Here is a 21,785-nt window from a genome sequence, read left to right on the forward strand (position 1 = left end):
CAGGCTCAAACGATTCTCCTGCCTCACTCTCCCACGTAGCTGGGATTACAGGTGCATGCCACCATGCCTGCCTAATTTTTATATTTTTAGTAGAGATGGGGTTTCATCATATTGGTCAGGCTGGCCTCAAACTCCTGACCTCAGGTGATCCACCCATCTCGACCTCCCAAAGTGCTGGGATTACAGGCATGAGCCACCATGCCTGGCCTGAAGATTTTTTTAAGATTAAGAAACAAAAATCAGTCAGAAGCAGCCACATCAGGATGGTATGGTGGATGCCTAATGATTTCCCATTGAAACTCTGGCAAAATTGACCTTGTTAGATGAGAGAAATGAGCAGGAGCACTGGTTGTGGTGGAGAAGGACTCCATGGAGAAGGTTTCCTGGGTGTTTTTCCGCTAAAGCTTTGGATAACTTTCTCCAAACACTGTCATAATAAGCAGATGTTATTGTTCTGTGGTCATCCAGGAAGTCAACCAACAAAATGCCTTGAGCATCCCAAAAAGCTATTGCCATGACCTTTGCTCTTGACTGGTCTGCCTTTTTTTTTTTTTTTTTCCAAGATGGAGTCTTGCTCTGTCACCCAGGCTGGAGTGCAGTGGCACAATCTCAGCTCACTGCAACCTCTGCCTCCCAGGCTCAAGTGATTCTCCTGCCTCACCCTCCTGAGTAGCTGGGATTACAGGCTTGGGCCACCATACCCAGCTAATTGTTGTATTTTTAGTAGAGATGGGGTTTCACCATGTTGGCCAGGATGGTCTCAAACTCCTGACATCAAGTGATCCCCCTGCCTCGGCCTCCCAAAGTGCTGGGATTACAGGTGTGAGCCACCATGCCCGGCCTCTGCTGTTGCTTTGAGTGAATCACTTCAACCTTTTGGTAGCCATTGCTTTGATTGTGCTTTGTCTTCAGGATAGTACTGGTAAAGCCATGTTTCATTTCCTGTTATAATTCTTCAAAGAAATACTTCAGGATCTTTATCTCACTTGTTTAAAATTCCTTGATTTGTAGGTCTAGACCTGAAAAGAAATAAAAAAAAATAAAATAATAAAATTTCCATGGAAAGCTCTGCTCTTGTCTGCAGCTGAATTTGGTGCAATGGTTCTGGCACCCATTTAATAGAAAGTTTGTTCAACTTTAATTTTTTTTTTTTTTTTTTTTTTTGAGATGGCGTTTCACTCTTGTTGCCCAGGCTGGAGTGCAATGGTGTGATCTCGGCTCTCACTGCAACATCTGTCTCCCGGGTTCAAGCAATTCTCCTTCCTCAGCCTCCTGACTAGCTGAGATTACAGGCATGCACCACCATGCCTGGCTAATTTTGTAGTTTTAGTAGAGACAGGGTTTCACCATGTTGGTCAGGCTGGTCTCAAACTCCCGACCTCAGGTGATCCACCTGCGTTGGCCTCCCACTCAACTTTTAACTTCTCAGTCAGAATTGTGTAAACTAAACCAGTTGAGATGCCTGTGGTGTTGGATATTGTTTGTGCTGTGAATTGTTGGTCCTGTTCAATTAGAGAACAAACGAAATGAATTTTTTCCTAACACAGACTGATGTGGACGATCTGCCACTGCATTCATTTTCAACATGCCTTTCATCCCTTAGTAAACTACTGGTTTCCTTCAGGCATGTCCCCACTAAACTTTTCATAAAACATCAGTGATTTCACCATTCTTCCACTCAAGCTTCACTATAAATTCGATGTTTGTTCTTGCTTCAATTTTAGCAGAATTCATGTTGCTCTGATAGGGGCTAATTTCATACTGATGTCTAATCCTTCTAGTGCCTCAAACTAGATCCCATTTAGACATGTTATAACAAGTTAGTATGAGTTTATTTTGGAACAAACATTTTTTGAAATCCATGCATAGTTTTTTTCATAATACGCATATTTCGTGAACTTTTAAAAGACCCTCCTGCATGTATATGTGTTTGGGGGTGTGTTTGCGTGCGTGCGTGCGTGTGTGTGTGTGTGTGTGTGTATGTGTGTATGTATAAAGGCTTCTACTCTGAAAGTAGGAATAATTCTATAATAATGTTTATAAACGGAAATATATATCTCTAATTAGTATCTTCTACTTATAGGGACTAGTAGGCAATAGGAACAATGAGAAGGAAGAAAGGAAAAACAGAAAATTTAAATCCTCATTAGTCTTTGTTGCTTAAATGTAGAACCCAGCATGAATGGCTTTTACTTTACCAGGGCACCCGAATGCATTTTTGGATATGGAAAGGTGGACCAGAGTTGAGTCTGGAAGGTGTAGAGTGAAATTACTCTAAATATATAATAAAGGGAGGAAATAGGAAAAGAGGCTAACTTCTGCTTATGTGGCCCATGGATTGTTTAGGTTATTGTGAAGAAAAGAAGAAGAGGCTGGATGTGGTGGCTTACACCTGTAATTCCAGCACATTGGGAGACTGAGGCGGGCAGATCACCTGAGGTTGGGAGTTCAAGACCAGCCTGGCCAACATGGCAAAAACCCATCACTACTGAAAAATACAAAAATTAGCTGGGCATGGTGGTGCACACCTGTATCCCAGCTATTTGGGAGGCTGAGGCAGGAGAGTCACTTGAACCCAGGAGGCGGAGGTTGCAGTGAGCTGAGATTGCACCACTGCACTCTATCCTGGGTGACACAGCAAGACTCTGTCTCAAAAAAAAAAAAAAAAAAGAAAAGAAAGAAAGAAAAGAAGAAGAGAAGAGGCCCTGGAGTGAAATAAAAGTGAGATCCAGAATGCAGACAGAGTAGGGCTCAGCACCAGAAGTGACCATGAGATCATGAGCTTCCAAGCATTTGCAACATTATATGAGGGAAGTAGGACAGGTATTAGAGTTAGCACAACATGATGTAGGTTAGGAGACTTGAAGCAATTATATTTAAGTCTCAAAGGACCAAGTAACTTCTGCTGACAAATATACCCATTTATATTTGTTTAAGCATTTAATCAAGTCTGGAAAGTGTGCACCAAACTATTCCCGGTGATAACTATGACTTGAGATTCTAACCTTGAGATTCTAACTCACTAGATTTGTAATGGGGCCTCTGAGCAAGTTCATTAAAAAATGTATTCAGAAGCGCTATCAACCATTGCTAAGAGAAATAAAAGACATAAATAGATACAGAGATATAACATGCTCATGAACTGGAAGACTGAGTTTTGCAAAGATGTCAAATATCCCAAAACTAACCTGCAGGTATAATGCCACCCCAATCAAAAGGCTAACCAAAGTTTTTCAGGAAATTGATAATCCAATTTTTAAATTTGTATGAAAATGCAAAGGGTCAAGACAGCCAAAGCAGCCTTAAAGAGAAAGAAGTCAGAGGACTTTTATGCTATCAGATATCCAAACTTACTATAAAGCTAAACAACAACAACAAAAAATACTGTTCTAGATGAGCATAGAAAGAGACAAATAGATGAATGGAACAACATAAAGAGTACAGAAACAAAGCCCCACAACTGGCTTATGACACTTGATTTATGACAAAGATGTCACTGTAAAGCAAGAGAGAAAGGGTGGTCTTTTCAATAGGTAGTGCTAGGTCAGTTGACATCCCTCCCTATGGGGAGAAAATGACTGTTGACCTCTACCTACACCACACACCAAAAGTCAATTCCAGATGGACATTTTATGTAAATGTGAAGGATAAAACAATAAAGCTTCTAAAAGATAACATTGGGAAATATATTTGTAACACGACAGGACTCCTCTCCCAAAACAACAAGAACTGCTAAGCCTAGGGTAGCCAACGATTTCAATTTACCTGAGACTATCCTTGTTTCAGCATTGACATTGCATGTCCTGGGAAACCCCTTAATTCCAGGCAAGCTGGGGTGGCTGGTCACTTACCTGTACCATAAAGGAAAAGATTGAAAAGTGGACTACGGGCCGGGCACAGTGGCTCATGGCTGTAATCCCAGCACTTTGGGAGGCTGAGACGGGCAGATCACGAGGTCAGGAGATCGAGACCATCCTGGCTAACATGGTGAAACGCTGTCTCTACTAAAAATAAAAAATAAATAAATAAATAAATAAAAATTAGCTGGGTGTGGTGGCAGGCGCCTGTTGTTCCAGCTATTTGGGAGGCTGAGGCAGGAGAATGGCGTGAACCTGGGAGGCGGAGCTTGCAGTGAGCCGAGATGGTGCCACTGAACTCTAGCCTGGGTGACAGAGCCAGACTGTCTCAAAAAAAAGCAAAAAAAAAAAAAAAAAAAAGTGGACTACGTAAAACAAAGAACTTCTTTTCATTAAAAGACATCACTGAGAGAGTGAAAAGGCAAACCACAGGACGGGAGGAGATATTTAGAATACATTAGCTGTATTAGTCCATTTTGTGTTGTTATAAAGGAATACATGAGACTGGGTAATCTACAGAGAAAAGTTTATCTGGCTCAGGATTCTATGTGGCACCAGAATCCACTCTGCTTCTGGTGAGGGCTCAGGAAGCTTTTACTCATGGCAGAAGGCAAAGGGGGAGCAGTTGTGTGACATGGTGAGAGAGAAATTGAGAGAGAGGGAGGCACAGACTCTTTTTAACAACTGGATGTTGCATGAACTCATTACCCCAAGGACCAAAACACCTCCCACTAGGCCCCATCTCCCACATTGGGGATCACATTTCAACATGAGATTTGGAGGGAACAAATATCTAAACGATATCACTAGCCAACAAAGTATTCATATGTAAGCAGCTCCCACAAATCAATAAGAAAAATACAATGGTAAAATTAGCAAAAATCTTAAAAAGGTATTTCACAGGCCAGGTGCAGTGGCTCACACCTGTAATCCCAACCCTTGGGAGGCCAAGGTGGGCAGAACACCAGAGGTTGGGAATTCCAGATCAGCCTGGTTAACATGGTGAAACCCCATCTTTACTAAAAATACAAAATTAGCTGGGCGTGGTGGCGCATGCCTGTATTTCCAGCTACTAGGGAGGCTGAGGCAGGAGAATTGCTTGAACCAGGGAGGCAGAGCTTGCAGTGAGCCAGGATCGAGCCACTGCACTCCAGCCTGGGCGAGAGAGTGAGACCCGGTCTCTAAAAAAAAAAGGCATTTCACAAAATTGTCACCAAACAGACTGAAAGTTAATATACTAAGTCATGAGAGGGATGCACATTAGAACCACAATAAGAAACTTCTACACGCTCTCCAGGTGGTTTAAATGTGGGTCTGTGGAACCCTTTGGGAAGTGAGGAGCGCCTCTGCCCCGCCCCCGCCCTGTCTGGGAAGTGCGGAGTGTGGAGTGTGAAGTGGCAGCCTTGTGTGTGTTCTTTCTGCCCTCCCTAAGTTTGCATTTTTGACATTAAAGTTTACTTTTAAATTAAAAGTTTTAAATTGGGGAATATATGCATATCTAAAAAAAGTGGGTCTGCCAGATGACAAGGAGGATCCAGAGAGGATCGAAGTACAGATCCTCCTTTCAGTCACGTCAAGAGGCATTCCCAGAGAGGTAACAAGGGAATCATTTCACAGTAGTTATTGAATGTTATTTTTAATTGGTACATTCAATTGTGCCTAAGTTGTTTAGAAAACTGTAGAGAATTTATGCCATGATATGAGTTATATTATTCTCAATTAATCCATTTGTCTTTGTGAAGTCAAGAAACAAAACAATACAGAGGATTTTAGAAAGAGATTCTGCATAGGGTGGGTTCCCCAAATACACGGAGTGAAGGTTCTCATGCCTGCAGTGGGCATGCAGAAGGTGCAGCTCCCCCTACAGAAGGATGCCCAAGTAATCCCTGTTTCTGTGTTGCATGCACTCCTGAACTGGCACTGAATCCTGTCAGCTGGAGAAGATAAATGAGGCCTGCCACAGAGAGTGGGAGAGGCCAGAGCCCAAAGGCACGCACTTTTAGAGAACACAACAGTATGTTTTAAGCTACTCTTTGTGTGTGTGTGTGTGTGTGTGTGTGTGTTTAAATCACTACTCCATATAATGCTGGGATTTAAAAAAAAAAAAAAAACTTAAGACCGGGCACAGTGTCTCACGCATGTAATCCCAGCAATTTGGGAGGCTGAGGTGGGCAGATCACTTGAGGTCAGGAGTTCAAGACCAGCCTGGCCAACACAGTGAAACCTTGTCTCTTTCTCAAAACAAACAAACAAACAAACAAAAAACCTTAAGTATGTCAAAATACATATTATGGGTCTTGATGCTGTAGCTGAATGCCAGGCCCAGGTTCTAGTTGAGTGTGTCTGTTGACCAGCTAGCAGCTCCAGGAATCTGTTCATTGTCATGCATGTTGGGGAGAGGCACCTGAGAAGGTGTGAGGTGGCTACCTAGAAAAGAGAGAGGGAAGAGTTAAGAATGGTGTCTATGGCCGGGCGTGGTGGCTCACGCCTGTAATCCCAGCACTTTGGGAGGCCGAGGCGGGCAGATCACAAGGTCAGGAGATCGAGACCACGGTGAAACCCCGTCTCTACTAAAAATACAAAAAATTAGCCGGGCGCGGTTGTGGGCGCCTGTAGTCCCAGCTACTTGGGAGGCTGAGGCAGGAGAATGGCGTGAACCCGGGAGGCGGAGCTTGCAGTGAGCCGAGATCGCGCCACTGCACTCCAGCCTGGGCGACAGAGCGAGACTCCGTCTCAAAAAAAAAAAAAAAAAAAAAAAATGGTGTCTATTCTCCAACTGACCTCAAGGGAGGGAAGGGACAATTCAAAGTTGAAAGAGCAGTTTCCTTAAGGTCGTTGGTGGGACTTGAGACACAAGCAGTGATGTCTCTGGGCCAGGAGACAGATTTCAACACAGTGACACAGTGAAATGCTCTCTCCCCAGCTCAGCTGAATACCCAGCACACCAAGATCACCAGGGGCCCAGAAACTGTTTGGTATGCCCAGGGGTTTGTGGCTGTGACAGCCCTAGGAGGTAGCCTTCTTCTGGCTGGGAGGAATGGCAGGTGACTCTGTGCAGAGTGCAACACGAAAGGACAGCTTGGAATAAGGTGTGCTTATGTCCTGCAATGATGAGGATAGGTACTGGGAACAGAAGTTTTGGACGATTGAAGAAAATTTGACCTCATTTGTATTCAGAGGCTAGTGAGGTCGTGAGACCTCTGGAATATCTGATACAATGTGGGTTATATGGATTATTTTTTAACAGAAGAAAGAGGATTAAATTATAATACATAATGACACCTCACTTATTTCACATTATGAGGAAATGTGATATTCCAGTAAGTCAATTTTCCAAGTAATTGAAACAGCTCTTTAAGATTTAAAACATTTTAATGTTTTCAATGGAAAGTCTGCCAAATACACTGTACACTTTGCTAGCTTCTCAAACAGAGGGGAAAATGAATTTAATGATTCCTTGGCCTTTCCAAGTCATTGTGAGCACTGATGACTTTTTGTATGCTAGTATGGCAAGGCCCTCAGGATCTGATGACATACCTAGGGCTATTTTCTCCTAAGATAAATAGTCCCTAGCCTGCCATGCTCTCTGAAATCTTGCATCCAATTTTGGTAGGTTTGCTCTCTCCATTGTTATTAGACTGTCAATAGACACTTGCATTTCTCAGGGAGACAGTTTCTAGGCATCCACTTTACCCTCATTAACCTTTTAATTTCATCTTTAATCTGCTTTGGATATAGAAATTGCACGACTCTTGTGAAAATCTTGGCTTAAAAAAGATGGGGTTCTAACTTCTGACAGAGGGTTGGAAGGGTTTGCCTAGGAATGAAGTGTGAGTTTTTAAAGCAGTTATTTTGTCTATTTGGAGGTATTTTAAATTAACTTTTGGTCTTGGCTGTGTTCCTCCAAATTGCAGTTACTGGATGGGAGACTTTCAGAGAAGTGGTTTTTAATGTATGTACACAACTGGGATGCTGGGGAGAGGGGAAAAGATTATTGTAGCCCTCTATCTCACCCAGATCAACATTATCTTATTCATTTTATGGAAATTATAGTTAATATTCTGAATTAATTAGATTGTACAATCAGTTTCAAAAGTATAATGCAGTGGTGTATAAAATTTAATAATGCATAAAACGTGTTATGGAAATTTAAAATTTTAGGGCCAAGATGGAATTCAAACATGAATTTTGTATAAAGAAATGAAACAAAATAGTTGTGTTAGAGTAATTTTCTTTATTATTAGGGAAAGACATCCACAGCATGATTTAAATACTGTACCATTCATCACATGTAATGTTTCCCAGCAAACTAATTTAAGGTAGACTCTAGACTCGATAAATATCAAAAGAGTATATCACAGTCCTTGCCTCTGCCTGTTTTCCTTTTGAAGATCAGGAGGCTTAGTAAAAGCAGATTTCCTAAAATAAGCATTATCATATACAGAGAAGACTGGAAATCATAAATGATGTGAGCAACTTCCCTTGATTATGACAGGAAGCCTGCATATATAATCTTTGTAGCGAATAAACATCTCCAATTTCTAGTATTATATCATTCAATTCCAGGAAAACATTATCATAATATGAAATAGATGAGAAAGTAAATAGCAATCAGAACTATCTGGCAATGAGAAACACTAGGTTTTCTTTCGCTTGAGTTAGAGCAGCCTTCCTTAGTAAGAAAAGCTGATGTAAGGTGGTTCTGCATTCAAATTTCAGTACCTGAGTAACTTTGGGCAAGTTACTAAATTTCTCTGAACCTTGACCCTTCTGACCATCATGCGTTGGAAATAATGCTTCCTTCCTGTCTTAATCTGTTTTGCGTTGCTATAACAGAATACCTGGGGTTGGGTAACTTATAAAGGAAAAAGGTTTATTTAGCTCGCAGGGTTTTTTAAGCTCCGGATTGTCCTCTGGTGGGTGGGGCTTTTGTGCTGCATTGAAACACAGAGGAGAAGGTCAAAGGGGAAGCAAGCATGAAGAGGGACCACACCAGAGAGAGGCATCCTGGATTTACAGAAACCCACTCTTGGGGGAACTAATCCATTCCTGTGAGAACTAAACCAGTCTCACCAGAGCAAGAAATCACTCACTAGCACAAGGACAGCACCAAGATATTCAGGAGGGACCTGTCCCCATGACCCAAACACCTCCCACCATGCCCTACTTCTCAACACAGACACACAGCGTAATCACATTTCAACATGAGATTTGGTGAAGACAGGCAAACCACATCCAAACCATAGCACTTTCCAAGAATGGCATAAGATTTAACTGAGGTAATGTTACTGAAATGCCAGGGGTTCAGTCTAGGTCCTGCTGCTTGCCACACAGAGAGCCAATCACTGAGACAATGAGTATGACCAGGGAAGAAGCCTTTAATTAGGTGCTGCAGCCAAGGTGACGGGTGATTGGTCTCAAATCTATTTCCCTGACCAACTAAAATTAGAAGTTTATATAGCAGGGAAGAAATGTAACCATGTATGGGAAAACAGAAATTAGTGAGGGGTAAGGAAGAGGAGTCGGTCAACAGGAAGCAGGTGGCCGGCTAGGCACTCATGACGGGTGAGGGGTCTGGTGTTTCACTGTCCAGATGCAGTGATCTGGTAAGTTTCAATTCCTTGATACTATCTGGGAGGCCTGATGTTTGGTTTCCTGAGAAAGGAACTCAGATAAAACAAACGTTTTGTACTTCAATGTAAATTTATATATATGTAACTTTCTCAAGTTTTAAGACTGGGAGGATGAATTTCTATGTTTATCCAAAAGAAACCATAAACATCAGTTCTACGGGACAACTGTGCTGGCTTCAGTCATGCACATTTAGCCCCTTCCTGTACCCTACATCCGCTCTATTTGAAAGCAGTGGTCCTACACTCAAACAGTCTTCAGGTCCTCACCTCCAACCATGATCCCCCTCTTGTATGTCTTGTCTTTCTAAGGGGTCCCCAGCCACCCACTCAAAAAGCCAGTGGCTGTCCAAGGCTCCTCCTTCACCTTCATCCCCCTGGCTCTGAACAACTCCTGGCCACTGATTCCTGTCTGAGTTAGGAGTTAGATGCATCTGCTCTGAGCTCCCCTGATCTACATGTACTTCACAACATGCACTTGACCCACACTGGTGATGCTCAGTAGACTCAGATTGTCTTGCAGGAAGGACTTAGGGTTTTTATCTCTGAATAATGGTATTTGTGGAACTAAAGTGAAATAAAAGAACAATAGCTCAATAAACCTCAGTTTGCATTCTCCCTATTATTTCTTCTGCTCAACATGCTGACTTGTGTGGCTTTCGTGTCTGGCTCTTGCCCTGCCTACATGTAGGACTGGTTTCTGTGGCTATTTCTGGTGAGATCTCAGAAGTATCTCACAAAATCTTATCAGTACTCACAATACGTGGAGCACTAAGAAAGCACTGCAATCCCCATTTTACAGGGGAGGACCCCAGTGTACAGGGGCTTTCAAGATCTTCATGTGAGGTTAAACAGTCAGTGAGAGGCAAGCCTGGGATCAATCCTGGGTGTGGCTGATGCCAGAACCCACACATAACCATTCTCATAACTCTCTTCCCTCCTCAGTAGGTGTGATCAGTTACCCATGGCATCCTCATTTTATGCCCCTTTGTCTACTTAAGCTTCCCTCTCCAAGCACTACTAGTGCTTTTGATTGGTGCTTCCGATCCCTCCCACAAAGCACTGCAGTCCTCAAGTTGCCAGAATGGAGCAGAGTGTTCTCTCTTGCTCTTTTGTTCATTCAGCTTTGTCAGAGGATCATTAAAGCTCCTTATGCCCCTATGTCCCCTACAAAATTTCATGAAATGGGCAGAAATTCAGCGGATATGCTCTGGCCTTGGGCACAGCTGGCAGTTGCCCTGATGGGTTAAGTGCCAAATTGGATAAATTACTGGGTGTGGTGGCTCATGCTTGTACTCCCAGCACTTCAAGAGGCTGAGGCAGGAGGACTGCTGGAATCCAGGAGTTTGAGACCAGCCTGGGCAACATAGTGACACTTCATCTCTACAAAATAAAGTAATTAGCTGGGTGTGGTGGCATGTGTCTCTGGTCCCAGTTACTTAGGAGGCTGAGGTGGGAGAATCGCTTGAACCACGGAGGCAGAGGTTGTGGTGAGCCAAGATCACACCACTGCACTCCAACCTGGGTGACAGAGCGAGACTCTGTCTCAAAGAAAAAAAAGGATAAATTGTCTTAATACAAGTTAAACATAATTCAAACATAAATTAAATGCAAATTCCCCATTTATTTAATATTTAAATTAAATATAACATATTAACATATAAACATAAGTATTTCATTTTTGAAATATATATTTATAACCATCCAATATACATATTTGTTTTGAAGCCTCTTTCTGTCTCTTATTTGTTGTTTACTAGTTTTTTTTTTTTTTTTGAGATGGAGTCTCGCTCTGTTGTCCCGGCTGGAGTGCAGTGGTGCAATCTCAGCTCAGTGTAACCTCTGCCTCCTGGGTGCAAGCGATTCTCCTGCCTCAGCCTCCCAAGTAGCTGGAATTACAGGCACATGCCACCATGCCCAGCTACTTTTTGTATTTTTAGTATAAATGGGGTTTCGAAATGTCAGCCACGCTGGTCTCCTAACCACTCCTGGCCACTCCTGACCTTGGGTGATCCGCCCACCTCGGCCTCCCAAGTGCTGGAATTTCAGGTGTGAGCCACTGTGCTGGCCTGTTTACTAGTTTTACATTTACCTCCACCCTACTTCTCAAGCTTCTAATCTATAACTAGATCTTAGGAGAATGATCCAGAGGGTGGTTTCACTCACTTCCTGGTTGTAAGACTGTGTCTTTGTCTTCCTACTTGGCTAAATCTTCAACATCCTGTAAAGCTGTAGCCCTAGGCAGAAGTTAGGCCACAATTTTACTCAGCCTCCATTCACAAAACTATGTGGGAAATGACACAGGTACAAGGCTGTTCATTGTGATATTGAGAGTAACAGAGAACATTTATCTGTAAATAGCATGTGTCCAGCAAGAGAGGACTGGCTGAGTAAACCACGGTTCATGTACACAATGAAGTAGACAGAGCCTTAAAAAAGAAAGTAAAATCTCCATGTCCTGATATGGAACAATCTTCTGTACATACAGTTAAGCGACAAAAGCAAGGTACAGAACAGTGCATATGGTGTGCTGTCTTTTGTGTAAAAGGGTATGCTATCCTTTTAAGAAAGGGAGAGACACCACATGCCTGTGGTCCCAGCTACTTAGGAAGCTGAGGCGGGAGGATCACTTGAGCCCAGAAGTTTGGGCTACAGTGAGCTATGATTGTGCCTGTGAATGTGAATAGCCACTGCACTCCAGCCTGGGTAACATAATAGAGAGATCCTGTCTCAAAAAAAAAAAAAAAAAAAAGGAAGAGAAATAAGAATATAAATATAGTTGCGAGAAGAGCTGTTGGAAGAATACACAACAAACCAACAAAAATGATTTCCTAAAGAGGAGGGAAAGTGAGACTGGAGTAAACATGAGATTTCTCTGTATCATAAAATGCTATAGTTTGAGTTTTGGATTTTGATTTATGTAATATGTAGATATTAAAATATCTACCAATTATCAAAAAAAAAAAAAAAAAAATGTGTACCTGTGTGCAGAGGGGCAGGATGCTTCCAAGCCCAGAGCCTAGTTCTGGTCCTTCCTCTTTGTGGTGCTAAAATCCTTACTGCCTGCCTCAAGGCAGCTAACCTACTCATAGTCTGCATTTATGTGCTCTTCCTGGTTTGTGGAAATGATTATTACTTTTGAGTCTGTTTCTTTTTGGTTTTCTCTTTTTCTATTTCATCTGTCATTGCTGAATATTTGCAGCAGAGGAAATGTTTAGATTTGTGAAATTATTGTGCCATTGTAAGTCCTTTTCCTTTAGTTTTAACCCTTATTGAAAATCCTTTAAAAATATATTTTTCTTACCTTACAAAGTCTAGAACACTGAGAATTACTAAACATTTATCAGATGACAAAACATAATAGAATGAAGTTTATAACCCTTAATTATCAGTATAAAATCATTACATTTTATAGAGTTTAAAATGTCATTGTAAGATGCACCATTATTTTATGTGCCATTAGAAAATGCTGCCAAGACCCAGTGCAGTGGCTCACACCTGAAACCCCAACATTTTGGGAAGCCGAGGCAGGAGGATTGCTTGAGTCTAAGAGTCCGAGAGCAGCCTAGGGAACATGGCAAGATCCTGTCTCTACAAAAAATAAAAAATTAACTGGGTGTGGTAGTGCACACCCCTGTAGTCCCAGCTATTTGGGAGGCTGAGGTGGGAGGATCACTGGAACCCGGTAGGTTGAGGCTGCAGTGAGCCACGATCATACCACTGCACTCGGCCTGGGGGACAGAATGAGACCCTGTCTCAAAAACAAAAAAATGCTACCAATTAAACTATGACACAGTGTTTTCTTATCAAACCTTTGTAAGGTGCATCTTGATGTCAAAGATATTAAAATGTGAAGAATTGTGAATCTGAATGGATAAAATCTAGAATTATAGTTGTAGACTTGGAAGATTAAAAGGTTGAACTAAATGTGTACTGATCCTAGGATGTTCCGGAAATCCAAAGGAAATGTTTTGCCTAGAGCAATGCCAAGTATATGGTAGGTACTCGATGAATGTTTATGAATAAATAAAGGCTTTTTACATGACATTAGATGGTCATTAAAACACAGCGAGAAGTAGGCAAGAAAATTTGTTTAAAAAATGTTAAGCATCGACTATATCCAGGCTTGTACTGTAACATTAAGAATAAGAAGATTAAAAAAAAGAAGATAAAGTCTAGTCATTGATAGTTTATACTCTAGTGAAGGAGTCAAATGTAACAGTCTGACAATCAGAGGAGAGATGGGGACTGAAGGAGTAGGTCATCTTCAGAGGGATATTAATAGTTGAAATTGGGATAGATAATGACACCAAACAGGCTTGCAACATGAGAGGGACATAAGCAGAACCTCGGAGAGTCCTGTATTTAATGGGAAGAAAAAGAGGATCCAAGCCGGGCGCGGTGGCTCACGCCTGTAATCACAGCACTTTGGGAGGCCGAGGCGGGCGGATCACAAGGTCAGGAGATCGAGACCACGGTGAAACCCCGTCTCTACTAAAAATACAAAAAATGAGCCGGGCGCAGTGGCGGGCGCCTGTAGTCCCAGCTACTCGGGAGGCTGGGGCAGGAGAATGGCGTGAACCCGGGAGGCGGAGCTTGCAGTGAGCCAGGATCGCGCCACTGCACTCCAGCTTGGGCGACAGAGCGAGACTCCGTCTCAAAAAAAAAAAATAAAAAAAAAAAAAAAAAGAAAAAAGAAAAAGAGGATCCAGTGAGGAAAATCAAGAAGAGTTAGCGATATCAGAGGAGAAATTGAAGAGCAATTTGTCATTGAGACCAGAAGCAGAGATGGCTTTGAGAAGGAAGAAACGATCAACATTGTCAAATTGCCGAGAGATGGGGCAAGATGAGGAGTGAAGATGTCATCAGATTTGGCAGTTAGGAGGTCATCAGTGGTTTCCAATAAAGTAATTTCAGGAAAATCACTGGAGCAGATGTCAGACTGTAATGGGTTGTTGAGTAAATGCAGGGAGAGTTTATCTACAGAACACTTATGAGGAAGAATAAAAAGAGGCAGGAAAAAACAGGAAGGGTAGAAATGTCAATAAATGTAGGGGGAAAAATAGGCACCTCATTGCATGGAAACGAAGTGAAGGATTGAATGTCTAGATGCGAGGGGAAGGCAGGTTGGGGCAGGACCTGGCAACTAAGGCGGTGAACAAATCTGGGCGCTCAGAGAAGAAAGGAACAGAGGATATGGAATCAGGCAATCTTTGGTTCAATTCCTAGTTCTGACTTTACTGTGTAAACCTGGGCAAGTTACTTAACCTCTGCCCTTCAGATGCTAAAAAGTAATCCTCAGAAAAAGGACAGATACTCCAACAACACCCCTACAGTAAATATGATAACTTCTAAGAGTTTTTTCTTCTTATGATTTTAATGTAGGCTGATGACATAAGTCCAAAGTACGATTCTAGGAAAGAATCTTACAGGGGACAAAATGATGTATTTCAAGTGCATGGCTTTCTGACAGTTTGGCTTTTAAAAGTATCTAGAGGTGAAATAGCAAATGGATTTTATATTGCATGCCAATGCCGAGGAGATGCCAATGGCTGCTCAAAGCACTGGTTGGGTAGAATCGTGTTTGAGCAAGAGTCTAGGCTCAGCATAAGAAAGGGTTATGGATTAAAGAAGTTGCCCAGGGGCGTGGAAGGGATAGTAAGTAGCAAGAGCAGTGTCATATACAGTATTTGCTGACTCTGAATTAGAAGAGAAAATGGCTATGTATCCATCAGATAGTTCTCCATAAGTGATATTGAGCTTTTTGATAAGTAATGAATTGTAAAGATTTCCGAGAAGTAGAAATATTCTACACTGTACATTAAGGGTAGGAACATAAATTACAGTAGTCAGCTACAGTCAGTGTGACATCCTTTTATGAATGTTAAGGCATGTGATCAGTTTACATTCATTAATTTAGTAGAAGGCCTCTCCACCTGCTCAAGGGGGAAAGACCATGGAAATACCTGAGGCAGGATCAAAATCTTCCTTGGAAAAACTGGATACACTATAAGACATGGACAAAAAGGAGATGAGGGTCCCAGTGCTTCATACCCAATGGCCACCATCATTTTATCTTGAAAACTTTGGTTTTTTTCTAAGAGACAGTCTCTTTCTATGTTGCCTAGATTAGTCTCAAACTCCTGGACTCAAGCAAAGCTCTCTCCTCAGCCTCCCAAGTAACTGGGACTCCAGGCGTGTGCCACCATGCCTGGCTTGAAAACTTTTTTTTTTTTTTGAGACGGAGTCTCGCTCTGTCGCCCAGGCTGGAGTGCAGTGGCCAGATCTCAGCTCACTGCAAGCTCCACCTCCCGGGTTCACGCCATTCTCCTGCCTCAGCCTCCCAAGTAGCTGGGACTACAGGCGCCCGCCACCTTGCCCGGCTAGTTTTTTGTACTTTTTAGTAGAGACGGGGTTTCACCGTATTAACCAGGATGGTCTCGATCTCCTGACCTCGTGATCCGCCCGTCTCGGCCTCCCAAAGTGCTGGGATTACAGGCTTGAGCCACCGCGCCCGGCCTTGAAAACTTTTTAAAGTTTCTTTTGCCAAGCTTGCTCAATAGTATGTATAGTATATGCACCTTTAAGCTTGATGTATTTATAGTATATGCACCTTGGTTGAATCTTCCAAGACAGTGTATTTCATTATATATATATAAAATATAGATATGAAATTACTTGTATGTGTATTTTATCTATACTAACAACGATTCAATTGATTTTCTTGTATTTTCTACATAGACAATAACTTACACATAAAAATGACAATTTCTATGACTTCCCAATATTTGTACCAATTAATTTCATTTACTTTTTACCCTTGCCAAACTATCAATAAAATGCTAAAGAGTAATGGCATCCTTTTTTTTTCTTGATTTTATATACTTCTAGATATATATATATGTACACACACACATACACACACACACACACATATATATGCAGTGATAATCATGTTTTTAAACAAAATCTCACCTTGAACTCCAATACAGGTAGAGCAGAACCATTCTAGCTGAAGGGGACGTAGAGGGCTTGTTTTTCATCAAGGCTGGCACTGAGGACTCCATGGAACATAGTTTGAAAGCCTCTGCTGTAAGATTAATTAGTTATGAAATGCATCCCTAGGCCACAAATTAATTTGCTAGATTAGAATGTTCATCTTTACGAACAGGTGAAATGTTGGGGATGTTTATAAAAAGTGATAATTTTTAATTTAGTCACTTAAGGCAATTATAATCATTAAAATACATTTGCCAGTGTCTAGATTCCCCGGTCTTTAACAAAACCATGTGGTAGCACCAAGAGTTAACTCCAGTAAAAGGAAGGCTGTGCCAGTCCCAGTCCTGTGCTTCCCTCTGTGAAGGTCTGATCTGCTAATTGCTCCTAACAGGGCGTGGTCTTTTGAAAAAAATGGCACTTCAAGGCCCAAGAACACTGCAGGTATTTCAGTCTTCACATCTGCATTCTGGGCAGCAGGAAGAGAAAAAAAAGAGGAAGAACAAACTTGCTTGTTTTATTTTTTTGAGACAGTCTTGCTGTGTCACCCAGGTTGGACTGCAGTGGTGAGATTAAGGCTTACTGCAGTCTTAACCTTCCCGGCTCAAGTGAGCCTCCCACCTAAGCCTCCCAAGTAGCTGGGACTACAGGCATGTGCCACCATACCCAGCTAACTTTTAAATTTTCTGTAGAGATATGGTCTCATATGTTGCCAGGGCTGGCCCTGAACTCCTGGCCTCAAGCAATCCTCTCGCCTCAGCCTCCCAAAACTTGCTTCTTTAAAAAGTGTTCCCAGAAATCCCACCAAATTAACTCTTTATAATTCAATAGTCAAAATTTTGTCACATGGCCACACCTAGCTGCAAGGGAGCCTGTGTGTTGCACTTTAGCAAGACAGATGGAACACATTCCCGTTGATACTTTAGGGTTGTTATTAAGGAACATCCATCCAGTACTGGTAACAGCTAGGCAGAAGTAACCACCACTCACCTGCACTACTGTGCCATGTGTATTTTACTATATGTACAGATTTGTGTTACCACTACCACACTCAGGATACAGAACAACTCCATTAACCACCCTCCTCCTCCAAATTTCCCTTGTGCCTATCCCTTATAATTACATCTTCCTGTGTAACTATCTCCTGGCAATGACTGATCTGTTTTCCATCACTATAGTTTTGTTATCTCCTTAATGTCATATAGATGGAACCATACAGTACATGGTATATAACCTTTTGAGACTGGCTTCTTTCAGTCAGCACAATGCCTTTGAGATTCACTGAAGTTGTTGCATATGACAGTAGTTCATTTTTTTCAATTGCTGAGTAGTATTCCGTGGTATGAATGTTTGTTTATTCATTCATATGAAGAACATTTGAATTGTTTCTACTTTTTGGCAATTATAATAGAGCTGCTCTTTGTTTCCATGTGAAGTTAAGTTCTCATCCACTTACACCTTTTTATTTGTATTTATTTATTAAAAGCATTTTTTTGAGACAGAGTCTCACTCTGTCACCCAGGCAGGAGTGTGCAGTGGCACCATCACAGCTCACTGCAGCCTCGAACTCCTGCCCTCAAGCAGTCCTCATCCCTCACCTGAGCCTCCTAAGGAGCTAAGGAGCTGGAACCATAGGTGTTTGCCACCACACCCACCTTAACTTTTTGCTTTTTGTAGACAGGGACTGTGTTGCCCAGGCTGGTGTTGAACTCCTGGTGTCAAGCAATTCTCCTGCCTGTCTTCCAAAGTGGTAGGATTTTACGCGTGACTACTGCACCTGGCCTATATTTTTATTATGACATTATATACAAGGACATTGTTTGTTAATGTGTTCCCTTCCTATACTGAACTATATGTACTGATAATGGTTTAATCTGTGTCCCCACCAAATCTCATGTCAAATTATAATCCCCAATTTTGGGTGGTGGGGCCTGGAGGGAGGTGATTGGATCATGGGGGCGGATTTCCCCCTTGCTGTTCTGGTGACAGTGAATTCTCATGAGATCTGGTTAAGTGTGTATCTCACAGCCTGTGGAACAGGGAGCTAATTACACCTCTTTGTAAATTACCCCATCTCAGGTATTTCTTTATAACAGTGCAAGAACAGACTAATACAGAGGTGATTGGATCATTGGGGTAGATTTCTCATGAATGGTTTAGCACCATCCCCTTAGTGCTGTCCTCATGACAGGGAGTTCTTTTAAGACATGATCCTTTGAAAGTGTGTGGCATCTGCCCCCCTACTATTTCTCTTGTTCCTGTTCTCCTGTGTGATGTACAAGCTCCTGCTTGGCCTTCACCATGACTGTAAGCTTCCAGAGTCCTCCCCTCCCCAGAAGCACAGTCCTTCCCAGTGCTATACTTCCTGTATAGCCTACAGACCCATGAGTCAATTAAACCTCTTTTCTTATAAATTACCAAGTGTCAGGTGTTTCTTTATAGCAATGCATGAACAGCCTAACATATGTATCTCCAAGATTTTGCCTGATCCAAAGCAAATAACTTAGCGTAGTGGTTAAGAGTATGGTCCCTTGCCTGTGTTTGAATTTTAGCTCTAACACTTAATAGTGGTGTGACACTGGGCAAGTTACCTGACATCTCTATGCCTCAATCTTCCCATCCTAGATAACTGGGATAAAGAGTTTCCACCTCCCAGGGTATTGTAAGGTTGTTTGTTTTTTTAGTGATATATGTGAGTTTGCTGAGGTCAAAGTAGTGTCTTACACATTTTCCTATCTTTAGCACCTAGTAAGTTCAAGGAAGAATGCAGATGTTTACAATTTTTTTATTGAACAAAAGACATTAATTTTACAAATAATCCTAACATATATAACTGTATATTTACTATTTTTCTTCAACAAATATGAACACCTACTATGCCCAGGCATTGTGCTAGGCACTGGGGACAGTTGGAATCATAAATATCTCATCAGGAGGAAAAGGAAACTTTGATACAGTCTATTTTAAGCTATTTTTGTTCTCACAGAACTATCCTTCCTTAAATAAAAATCCTTTCCATGAAAATTTCCTTTTATAGAAGTGAAACAGTAAAGAATGCATAACACATACACTAGCTTCAATGACTTTCCGAAGGTCATATTAATTTACTTTTTGAACCAAAGAACAAAACTAGGATTAAACAGAAGATAGGAAATTAAATAAGGGTATTTGAGCTCTTTTTCTTAGTGGAGATGATTTCAAATTTGTGTCCCCCAGAGCAGGGGCATAGTACTTATTTCCAATAAGGTTGACGATTCTGAGACTTCTCTTACAGTAATGCTGGTGAATATAACTTAGGCCATATTTCCAGATTAACTAGTTAAATATTTCATTTCCTTAAGTGTGCTGGTTGGCGTGGCTCGCAATAATTAGATTACAGGACGGTCTAATTATTTGGTTCAAACACTCATACACACACCCTAAAGCTTAATTACCACGAATAAATCAATCCCACCCCCAAATCGTTGCCTGTCACTGACCATAGCTTTAACTGTACTTGCACAGTTAAAGGAGTTCAACGAGCATGCTAGAATGACTAAAACTTTAGCCGTTAAAATAATTGCTCTCACTTGGAAATCAGTTTTGTTTTTAAGTGTAGAACCGACAATTCTACCCAATTTAAGCTTCAGTCGTATCTCTCAAGACAGATTAACTAGAGCTGATTTAAAAACAAAAAACAAAAAACAAAACTTTGCTTACCATGAAATACACCTTTCTTTTTATTCTGAAAAAACAAACAAAAAACCAAGCCTAGAAAAACCTTAGGGCTTTAAGAATTAGTAAAATAATTAGACCTGGGACTTTGTCCAGGGAATTTCACCATTTAAGATAAAACTCAGCAACATTTGCTACCAAGAAAGATACGTGCAACGGGAAACCTTTCCCCAATACCATATTTACTGTGAGAAACACAGTAAAATAAAATTCACGATGAAGTTACGGTTGATTTCGACATTTTTATTAGTTATCAGCTTACTGCTAGGTTTTAAAAGGTGTTCCAAGGCGGGAAAAAGGAGGGGAAAGCCTCAGAAGATGGGGTCTGTTTCGATCGAGGGGAGCGGCGTCTGAGGGGCGTGAAGGCAGAAAGGAAGGGTAGGACGGAAATTAGCGACTTAATAAGACGCCTAGTTGCCGAGGTAGCCAGCTGGGCGTTAGAAGCAAGTAGAGCAGAAGAGATTTAGGGCTAATTAAAACAATCACAGGACACTCCCCCTCGCGTTTGCCGGGGCCGGGTCTCCTGCATTGGCAGAGCCGGGGGCGGGGATTAGTTCGGATTCAAATTTAAAGCGGGAGGCCCGCGTGTGGCTCAGCAGGTGTCTCATGCCCGGCCCCCGCTGCGGTCGTTTCCGCCTCTACCTGCCCAGAGGGCCGGAAATTACCTAGCGAGGAGCGGCTTGTCCATTGTTGCCAATGTTTCAACTGCGCGGAAAGCCTGAAGAAAGTACGGGGCACAGGGCACGCGGGCCGCCCACTGCCCCTCCACGCGGCCCCACGCTCCTGGCCGCTGTGCTCCTTGCCCTGCATTTACAATGCCACGGGCCACTGGGGGAGACCGGAGCGAAGCCGGGAGGGAAGCAAAGCGGGAGGGAAAGGGAGAAGTCTTAAGACATCACAAACGCCCATGGCACTATATAATCTGGTTCCGAGCTAGAGAGAGCGCATGCGCCGGCCACACTTCAGGCGCGTGGAGATAGGCGCGCATGCGCAGAGCCGAGATGAAAAACGGAGCGAAGGGGTGACGGGCAGATTGAGGGCGCTGCTTTAGCTACCGAAAGGCCACAGCGGCCCGAAGGCGCGTGCGCAGAGCGCGGGACGGGGGTGGAGCTCTTCTGAGGGGGCCGGGGCGAACAGCGCCGGCCTCGCGCGCCCCCTGGCGCGCGCCCGGGGAGAGGAAGGAGCGGGAGGGGGCGGAGAGGAGGGAGGAGGCAAGCAGGGCGGGAGGGGGGAGGGGAGGCAGAGCGAGGGAGGGTTTATCGACCGGGCGATTTTGGTTAAAATATTCAAAATGGCGGACGGAGGAGCAGCGAGTCAAGATGAGAGTTCAGCCGCGGCGGCAGCAGCAGCAGGTAATCATTACAGCATTTTACATATTCATATTCATACTCAACCCCGGCTCCCGCTGCCCCCCCCGCGACTTAGCATAATTTATTAGTACTCAGGATTATTATAATTAACGGCGGGGAGATGGGGGGCCGGGGAGCACGGAGCCCCCGCCGGGCGCCGAGCGGAGGGGGAAAGAGGCTCGGAGCGGCCAGGCGGAGGGGGAAGACAAGGGGCAAAGGGGGCTGCAATCCACCGCCCT

General features: G+C 42.7%; 1 protein-coding gene across 1 annotated transcript in view; it reads left to right on the forward strand.

The window, feature by feature from the left end:
* Window positions 1-21,416: 21,416 nt before the first annotated feature.
* LOC105492987 (POU class 2 homeobox 1) overlaps window positions 21,417-21,785 on the forward strand; it is a 184,715-nt gene continuing 184,346 nt past the window's right edge. Inside the window, exon 1 of the mRNA XM_011760385.3 lies at window positions 21,417-21,549. Coding sequence (XP_011758687.2) covers window positions 21,489-21,549 — 61 coding nt within the window. The 5' untranslated portion in view covers window positions 21,417-21,488. The remainder of the gene's footprint in view (window positions 21,550-21,785) is intronic.

This window comes from Macaca nemestrina, chromosome 1 (assembly GCF_043159975.1).
Source record: "Macaca nemestrina isolate mMacNem1 chromosome 1, mMacNem.hap1, whole genome shotgun sequence".
In the NCBI taxonomy this organism is placed as follows: Eukaryota; Metazoa; Chordata; class Mammalia; order Primates; family Cercopithecidae; genus Macaca; species Macaca nemestrina.